General features: G+C 42.4%; 1 protein-coding gene across 3 annotated transcripts in view; it reads right to left on the bottom strand.

Annotated features, from left to right (window-relative positions):
- Positions 1-563: 563 nt before the first annotated feature.
- OSBPL3 (oxysterol binding protein like 3) overlaps positions 564-10,009 on the bottom strand; it is a 148,800-nt gene continuing 139,354 nt past the window's right edge. For all 3 annotated transcript variants that reach the window (XM_075271421.1, XM_075271419.1, XM_075271420.1), the window contains 3 exons: positions 8,709-8,835; positions 7,231-7,353; positions 564-2,728 (listed from right to left, as the gene is read on the bottom strand). In XM_075271421.1, the coding sequence (XP_075127522.1) occupies positions 2,632-2,728; positions 7,231-7,353; positions 8,709-8,835 (347 nt within the window). In that variant the 3' untranslated portion in view covers positions 564-2,631. The remainder of the gene's footprint in view (positions 2,729-7,230; positions 7,354-8,708; positions 8,836-10,009) is intronic.

Here is a 10,009-nt window from a genome sequence, read left to right as displayed (position 1 = left end):
GCTTTATATTACTATACACTGATACATTACATTTGCTGAAACAAAGCACAGATGTTACAAGCCGGAGACGTAACTGCCAAGCTTTTTAGTGACCTGGAAAATAGATGCTTTACAAATGGAGGCTAAAATAAGCAGTTTGCTTGGCCATTAAGACATAACACAATACAATGTAGTAAACTCCAATGGATTTCTAGAAAGAGAGTGTGATGCCAGTGTAGTTATATAATGGCCGCAGATGGCATGGAGTTGGATGCATACTGTCTGAGGACAGACCCGTTCACAATAAATGCATAATATATAGGTAAAATACCTGGTGCAGCCCTTCCTATCCCAGCCCCTATTTTGTTTCTATAAAATACCAACCAACTTCTCAAAATACTATATACACAATGTGCGTTGGTAGTTTCCAACATTCCCCCTATTCCTGGTTGCCATCCATGAGCAGGGCGAAGTTTCAGACTACCAAACACAGTGAGTAGATATTTTAAGACTGACTTGTTGTATTAAAGGGTTTGTCCAAGATAAACTGATACTTAACCCCTAAACTAAACTCCCTCCCCCCACTTAACTTCTTGTTTACTTCAATTTAAAAAAAAAAAAAAAATCTATAATTACCCATAGCCCTGGAGTGGTCATGTGACCACCCCAAGGGCACTTTCCGATAAGCCAGTGACGTTTCGATTCACCACTTCCGACTTGGAACGTCACCATTACTCTTCCCCCTCCCCTATCCCCATCAATACTCACCAAGACTTCCTGTGTCCGAGGAGGGGCTAATAATGGATCACTAGTGAGACAGGGAGGGACTATGCTTAGAGACACAGGGAGGGTGGGAGGGGCGAGGCTAGTGAGACAGGGAGGGTTTTGTAACTGAGTGAGAGAGGAGGGAGGGGCTGAGTGAGAGGGAGTTAGTGCAGAAGCTGCACAGCAGGGAGAAAATGCCAGCAGCAACCAGACACACCCAGAAATCACTCCAAATACTGCTAAAGATATATCGTGTACTTATTAACCCATCACTAGCACTAACAGACCTTAAAAAAAAAAAAAAAAAAAAAAAAAAGATTTACTGTCCAGAAAACCCCTTTAAAGGCTCCAACAGGCACAAGGCACAACTGATTTATTAAGAGGCTATGGCTAGTGAGGAACTAGCAGAGAATTCCTGTATAACTCATGCCAAGAAAACTGGCATAAGTTATAATAAAAATGATAGCCCAGGGCGTGCCCACCCTGGCCTGCTCCGCTGACATTTGTGAATACGGAGCAGAATACGCGATGGGTGGAACAAAAAGTCCTTACCCTACAATATTACCCATAAATGCTGTAAAACTGGGATAGATGGGATAATAACCCCCCCTTCCTACCCAGTATACATTAGGCAGTCTGCAGGGGGAGTGTCTCAGACTACTAAAGCACTATGGGGCATGTAAACTAATACGGTAAGTATATAACAGAATTCTGACATAATTTGCACAATAACTGCTGTACATTATTTACAGCCCATTTTCAATATGGTTTAGGACACTTTTTCACAGTTTTTTTTTTAGACACTTTGGAAAAACAGATGCGTTTTAGGACGGTCTAGTTCACCTTTGCACTAAAAGCTGTAGTATTATCTGCTGAAGTGTGTATAGAATAGTCAGAAAAACTGGTGGAGACTTTACAGAAAGAGAGGACTGGGATTCAGAGGAACCGTGGCAGAATGTTTAAAAAGGAAGGCACCAGGTATTTTATGCGTTATACATTGTAAAATTCAGAAAAAGGACCTTTCACCACCTCTAACAAGTTATGGGGATAATGTCACTCCTTAAGGAGAGACCACCTTCTCAGGTGTGTGGAGACTTATACAGCCATAGTTGCTCCACTGCAAGGGAACATGGGAAGAATATTCTTCCCACCTCTAACAAGTCCAGCTCTTTACATCAATTAATAGCTTTCTCTCCTCTGATTCCAGCACAGTTGGAATTTTTTCTCATCCCCCCACCAATCCTGAGTAACAAGCACAGTTAGTTTTGGTGCTTGATGTGCTATGTAAGCTCTGTAATGTCAGAAGGGCGGTGTCAGGCAGGGGGTGTGACTCAGAGTTCCAATCAGTATCAGAGCTCAGAATCACACCCCTTGTCTGCTTCTGCCTGACACCGCCCTCCTGACAGTGCAGAGTCTAAATAGCATAGATGATACCAAAACGAACAGCATTGATTGCTCGGGATCTGTGGGGGCTAGAGTAAAAAATCCAAATGTGCCAGAATCAATGGAGAAAAAGCTATTAATTGATGTATAGAGCTGGACTTGTTAGAGGTGGTGAAAGGTCCTCTTTAAGGTATACCAGAACATTGCTTTAGATATAAAAGTCCTTATTTCTATATCTGTACTGTACATCCTGTAACCATGAAGCAGAGAGAATACGTCATTCATGTTCTAGGGCTGATAGAAGGTCAAATTCATATCACAAACACATGGAGAAGATCTATATTTGCAGCAATTCAATGCACATGGCCTGTGGACAGATATCAGATGAAAGACTGGTGCTACAAGTGTAAATTCCAGCATCTTTTTAATAAATATACAGCAATGTGCATGTGTTTCAGCAGGATTCTACTGTAAATAGCAGAGAAAATTGCTGGCTTTTTGTCATCACCACATTATCGGGCAGTCTAGTTTAGCAAATCCTGGATCTTTTCGTAGCTGCCAGTACGTGCCATTCGTCACCCATGAATCATCGCTGGACTTTCTGTGGATAGACATAGACTTGTCAATAAAACAAAAAAAAATACAGAGAGAAATCAGGGCTATTCTTTATGATAAATAGGCCTCAGCAGCGTATGCCGCCGCACAGAATACAATGTTCTAATCAACCACATTTACTGAGAAAACACAATAAATGAGATCTCATGCCAGCAGCTGGGGCCCGCAGACGGGTTCTTAGAGGGGTACTCCAGCCGTAATCACCAGGTTGTGGCTATACTATGTAATATATGGAAGGAAAAGCGCTGCATGCAAAAAAATAAATTTATAAAGCAATATCCATTTATATCGCACAAAAGACTGACCCAGCATATACCAAAAAGGACACACTTGTACGTGTTTGTAAAGCGATACGTCCACTAAAACTCATTATTCGGCAGGTAAATTGTTTTTCTATAGGGCTCAGAATAGGTTTAAAATATAAAAGAAGCAATACTCAACCTCATGTCTACCTATGCCCTGCTGAAATAGCGCTGTGAATGGATTGTAGCCATGTCTTCAGTTTCTATGACAATGTTTGCCACCTAGAAAACGCGCAGTAGAGCCTGCAGGCAATATACAGCTTATTTATATGAACAACTAGCTGGTACCCGCGACTTCGTCTGCGGTGATTGTAGGAGTGGGTATATACAGGCGCGGGTAAGGTTTTCGTACTGTGTATAAGGTATGGGATATGAAATGTAAGTTTGTATCTTGTTGTTGCTGTAATTCAGAGAATACGTGAGACTTTTGTGTTGAAGTTACTTTGTATTTGAGCTGCTATATATACGGTGTTGTGAGAAACTTTACATAGTGACTTTGGGACAGAAGTATTTGAAGTTAACCCTTTCCCGCCGATGGCATTTTTTGATTTTCGTTTTTGACTCCCCTCCTTCTAAACCCCATAACTTTTTTACTTCTCTGCTCCCAGAGCCATATGAGGTCTTAATTTTTGCGGGACAAATTTTTCTTCATGATGCCACCATTATTTATTCTATATAATGTACTGGGAAGCAGAGAAAAAATTCAAAATGGGGTGGATTTGAAGAAAAAATGAATTTCTGCGACTTTCTTACGGGCTTTGGTTTTACGGCGTTCACTGTGCAACCAAAATGACATGTCCCCTGTATTCTGTGTTTCGTTACGATTCCGGGGATACCAAATTTATATGGTTTTATTTACATTTTGACCCCTTAAAAACAAATCCAAAACTGTTAAAAATGTTTTTTTTGAAAAGTCGCCATATTCCGACCGCCGTAACTTTTTTATACGTGCGTGTACGGGGATGTATAGGGCGTCTTTTTTTGCGGGACCGGGTGTACTTTGTATTTCTACCATCTTCAGGAAATGTTATTGCTTTGATCACTTTTTATTCAAATTTTTATCAGAATCAAAACAGTGAAAAAACGGCAGTTTGGCACTTTTGACCATTTTTCCCGCTACGGCGTTTACCGAACAGGAAAAATATTTGTATAGCTTTGTAGAGCGGGTGATTTTGGACGCTGGGATACCTAACATGTATGTGTTTCACAGTTTTTAACTACTTTTATATGTGTTCTAGGGAAAGGGGGGTGATTTGAATTTTTAATCTTTTTTTTAAAAAAATATTTTTTTTACTTTTTTTTAATTTTTTTTTTTTGCATTTATTAGACCGCATAGGGGTATTGACATGGGTGGGCGGTGTCGCGGATTGTCAGAGCGGTGGGGGTTGGCAAACATGGCTGCTCCGGAGCGTTAAAGAGAGCCTCCTGGAGTATCGTTAAGGTGAGGGGCAAAGTGGTAAAGTATATGTATATGTGATTGTGTGGGGTTAGGGGCGAGGCTGTAGAGGGTAATATGAATTTTGTGGCTTGCTATGGTCCAAAGTGTGTGAGATTGCAGAGATGGTGATGTGAGTTTGGGGTTTGTGGGGGTCCTGGGAAAAACGTATGTGCGCTATTGTGACGAAAAGTAGCCTATTGCGCAATGGGGTGTAGTAACTATGTTTGTGGAAAATTTCAGCCAAATCGGTCGAGCAGGTTTTGCGTGATTGACTAACAAACATCCGAACACACAAACCCACAAACATCCAAACTCACAAACTTTCACATTTATAATATTAATAGGATTTCTGTGCACGTGGAACTGATCGGGTTTTGTGAGTGTTTGATGAAGTCATATCTAAAAGATCTCATTGATAGTCAAATCTGCCATGGAGATATACAGGTATACCCCCGATTGTCCACAGGAACCAAGTCATATCCCTGTATTATATCTTGTTATATCTTGTATATAGATTGTTATTAGAGATGAGCGAACAGTAAAATGTTCGAGGTTCGATATTCGTTTCGAGTAGCCCCTCAATATTCGACTACTTGAATCGAATATTGAACCCTATTATAGTCTATGGGGGAAAATACTCATTTCAGGGGTAGGCAACATTCGATCAAATTATACTTACCAAGTCCACGAGTGAGGGTCGAGCTGGATCCTCCGAGAAGTCTTCTCCTTGCAGCGTCCCCGCGGCGTCTTCCGGCTCTGAATTCACTCTGCCAGGCATCGGGCCTGGGCAGAGCCGACAGCGCATGTCCGCACTACAAGCAGACATGCGCAGTCGGCTCTGCCCAGGCCCGATGCCTGGCAGAGTGAATGAAGAGCCAGAAGACGCCGCGGGGAAGCTGCACAGAGAAGACTTCTAAAGGTAGGAGAAGAACCAGCGTTGATTGGCCGACTGTATAGCATTCGGCCAATCAATGCTGGTTATGCATCGAACTTTTCCATTCGAATAGCGAGTGGTACTCGATCGAGTACGAGTATTTCGAATACCGTAGTATTCGATCGAATACCTACTCGATCGAGTACTACTCACTCATCTCTAATTGTTATAGACATCAAGGTCAGGCAGCCTACAGTACGACCGTATTTTAGTTCATTATTAATGTTGATGTTCACACCTTAGGTCAATTTTTGGCTTATTTCACATGCACGCTAAAAGCCCTGCAGCCAGAGGTCCTAAAGTCTAAAAAATAAAATGCACCACATATAAAAGGTTTAGGTTTGTCTGCGATGGGTACTGCAGTCGTTTGTAGCCGTCTCCCAAATAGGTGATTCTACAGTTTCCAAATAGGTCTCGGTTATTCTGCTTTGCAGCCCCATTTTCATGTCAATTGTTTTATTTATATGCAGATTAGGGAGGAAGTGCTTTAAGAGCTTGTCTTAGCTTGCTTGGGCTAGATTCCCCGCTAAAACATTCTCCCTCATTTGCGTATGAACAAAGCATGAATTTACATGAAAATAGGGCTGCAAATCCGAGTAATAGAGGAATATTTGGAGACTGTAGAATCACGTCTACAAGGTACTAAGATTAGGTTGTGAGAAAGTGACAGGCAGAGTGCTGCAGTCCCAGTATGTCAGCCCCGGGTTTCTGACCTATGTGTGGTCCAGGGTGGGTCTTCAGTAGGCCTCAGCCCAAATGTGGGTCCTGGGCTCATTACTGGGCCATAAAAGGCTGCAGAGCATGCACTTCATGGCAGATCCTGGGAGTGAGAGGAAGTGCCTGGGGTCTGTCCCGACCCAATGACAGTCTGCCGAGATGGTATTGTGCCCTTTTTGGTTGATTTGTGTGGCTGGTTGTACGCACCTGTACAGTTAGTATTTATTGGTTAGTTAGCGCTCAGACGAGCAGGGTTCTGTTTCACGTTATTCTGCCTGAAGTTAAGGCTGTATTTTATTTTGCTCCTTTTTATTTATTTTGCAGGTTTTTTTTTTTTTTTAATAAACCAGTTTTGTGTCCCTGTCTCTGACTGCTTTGGTCCGCACCATTGCTGCTACCGAGCTACCTTCCCCACAAGGTTTATAATGAATTTACTGCTGACGCTAGGTTCACACTAGCGCCCGGACTCCGTTTTCAGGTTTCCGTCTTCTGCATGCAGAAGACGGAAACCTGTCAGACTGGGTCCGGCCGTGAGCGTTTTATGCTCTCCGCTGCGAAACCGTTTTTTTTCTTTTTAACTGGACACAGAGTACTGCATGTCCGACTCTGTGTCCGGTTTTAAAAAAAACTGGTTTCGCGGCGAAGAGCATAAAATGCTCACCGGCGCTCACAGCCGGACATCTTTCAAACCCATTCAAATGAATGGGTATGAAAGAGTCCTGCAGCTTTCCGTCTCCTGCTCTGTTTTGTGCAGGAAACAGAAACCTGTATGAACGGAGACCGGGCGCAGATGTGAACGAGTCCTGACAGACTCCCTTTAAAGTGATTTTCATCTATGGGGTCATGACGGTCGGAGAACCTTGTTCAAAACTAAGTTCCCAGTAGCTTTGATCGACCAGATAGTCCTTATTTCCCCTGTAACTGATGTATTAGACAGCGGCCATTGAAGTCAACAAACTATTTGTACAATGCAACGACAAGCTGGAGCCTCTATAGTGAATAAATCTCCTCTAATGCTGATAAAAGTGCGCCCCTACATGGTACACTACCAAATGGCATTACAAAGGCAAAGAACTGAGCAACAAATACATCCACACCTAAAGAACCGGGGCTGGTGCTCCAGATTGTTCTCTTCCAAGACCCTTCTCCTCTCCCTCTGCAGCTGCTCTATCCTCTGTTTTTGCGCTTCTGCTCCCTCCACGTTTCCTTCTTCGAGCAATCTGTCACAAAAATACCACAGAGACATTATTAGCAATGGAGATGTTTGTACCCTTGAGAATGCCACTTAGCTCTGGCTGTTACAATGATGCAGCTCCGGTCGCCCTACTTAACATTTGTCTCGGCATAAAATTATATTTTCTGTCGGATGACCTCCAAGTGAGGTCAGACAAGGCTTCAAATACAGAACATTTATTATCTGTCTATTTATGCAGACTAGTAACAAACTCTAAAAATAAATGACAACATTTCTTCCAAACTCCCCTGGCAAATGTACATGTATTGGTGCACTGACCACCTATTATAATAGTCAATACTTCTATATCAAAATAGATAATATCTATAGGTAATAGTCAATATGTGTACATGCAAAATAGATAATAGTCTATATCTAGAACAGTTTGACTATCTCTGTGGCTCTTGACCCCCAGAAGGAAACAGATGCAGGCCATGTCAGCCTTTACTATATATCAATACTTCCCACATATCAATACAAACTCATACAAATGAAGCTTCGGATTGTATTTAATATAAAGGATTTTCCCAGCATCACACCGTATCACCTATCCACCTGTGGGGTCTAACCACTTGGCCAACTCTGTCACTCCCATTGAAAGTGCAGAGCTATGAGACTGATAGACAAGTAGAGCGCTCGGCTGTCTCGAATGCCATACATTGTGTATAGAGTGGCAGGATACACTTCTGATCACCACTCCATTCAATTGGAGGACACAAGATCCTTGTTCTTGCCATGTGTGGGGGTCCTGGAGGTGATACCCCCCAGCAGTCAGGCATTTATCGCATATACTGTGGATAAGTGACAAGTTCTGATTTTGGGAAAGCCCTTTAATCTCCTCACTACATAAGATGTGTTGTTTAGTGAAGATTTTTCCATCAATCTAATTTGATCGTGTTACCAATCTTTTATGCCACATAGTTATGAGTTTCTCCTGCCCTTTAATATAGCACACTAAGGGTATGTTCACTTGGAGGAATAGGTCGTGGAAACCTTTTCCGCCGTGTGAACAATCTGCGCAGCTAGCCGCGATGGGATGCCGATGCAGCATTGGCATTCCGCTCCTGTTTAGGCCTGAATGAATGGGCCTATACAAGAGCGTGTCTCGAGCCGTGGACGCCACAGCTAAATTAGCCGTGGAATCTGCGGCAAGATAGGGCATGTCGCTTCTTTATTCCCACTACTAGCTAGCGGAAAAAACAAACAAGTGACTCCCATTGAAGTCAATTGAGCCATTTTTGGAGGCGGATTTTGAGACGGATTCTCCGTCAAAATCCGCTGCCAAAAAACTCAGTGTGAACATAACCTAAGGACTATAAACTAATGCTAGGAAAACCTTACCTTTGGTCTGGCCTGAGCCTGGTGTCAGTAGAAGGTAGCAGCGGCTTTGTCTTTGGCTCGATTTCGTTTAACTGTAGTGCAAACTTTGTAAACCCATAGTATAACTCGTATTCCTTGGGCATGGGGTCTGTTACAAAACAGGGACAAAAGGTACTGTCTATGTAGAATACAAAATCACCAACAAATAGAAAGACGAGTACATATATAAAGACAGGAAAGGAGGAATAAGACAATCCCTACAGCATCTGCACAAAGCCTAAAGTGTGTCCCACATGGTCTAATGGTTCAGAGGCAGCTCGTGGCCATGAGGAAGCCAGAGAAGATAAGCTCACTATGAAGGAACCATTAGATCATGCAGGTAGGTGAAGTACACACAAGGGAGAGTCAAGACATTTGTGCCCAAGGCAGAGATTTCCGTATAAGACGTCACCTGCAGCCCTTGAAGCTGAGCTTGACTGCTGTTGAATGGACACTCATAGCAGTAAATGGAAGTGTATAGCAGACCCCAGACCCTAGAGAACTGTCAGCAGATCAGATACCATATTCAACTGATTCTACATCACAATTTAATGGAATTTTCTAAATAATAAGCCACATTGTATCCTGTTCCTTTAGCCAGGTAACAATATCACAGGTAAGATGGAGAACCTGTTTTAGTAACTTATTACCGTATATACTCGAGTATAAGCCGACCCGAATATAAGCCGACCCCCCCTAATTTTACCACAAAAAACTGGGAAAACTTATTGACTCGAGTATAAGCCTAGGGGGAAGATGCAGCAGCTACTGGAAAATTTCAAAAATTAAAATGGTCAGAGTTTTTGGGTGCAGTAGTTGCTGGGGAAGGGGAGGGGGTGTTTTGGTTGTCTGTCTGTCTGCCCCTTCCCTGAGCTTGAGGACTGGGTTTTTTCTTCCCCCCACTTGGAATTCAGCCTGGCTGAATATAGGGTATCTGCAGTGCTCCTATTAACCCCTTCCTGATGGAACAGGAGCACTGCAGATCCCCTATATTTAGTAGACCAGGCACTGTCAGACACAGGGATACCTAATGTGTATGTGTTTCACAGTCATTTTCTACTTTTGTATGTATTCTAGGAAAAGGAGTATTTTAGAACTTTTATGTTTTTAAAAAAATTTTTTTTTTCTTTTGCACTATTTTATGGGAGATTCTATACATTAATATTGTGGCTGGTCATAGACCCTCCCTCCTAAAAAAAAAAAAAAAAAAATTTTTTTTTTTTTTTTGCTGACTCGAGTATAAACCGAGGGGGGCTTTTTCAGCACAAAAACTGGGCTGAAAA

This window comes from Leptodactylus fuscus, chromosome 4 (genome assembly GCF_031893055.1).
Source record: "Leptodactylus fuscus isolate aLepFus1 chromosome 4, aLepFus1.hap2, whole genome shotgun sequence".
Classification (NCBI taxonomy): domain Eukaryota; kingdom Metazoa; phylum Chordata; class Amphibia; order Anura; family Leptodactylidae; genus Leptodactylus; species Leptodactylus fuscus.
This window is presented reverse-complemented; position numbering and strand designations above follow the sequence as displayed.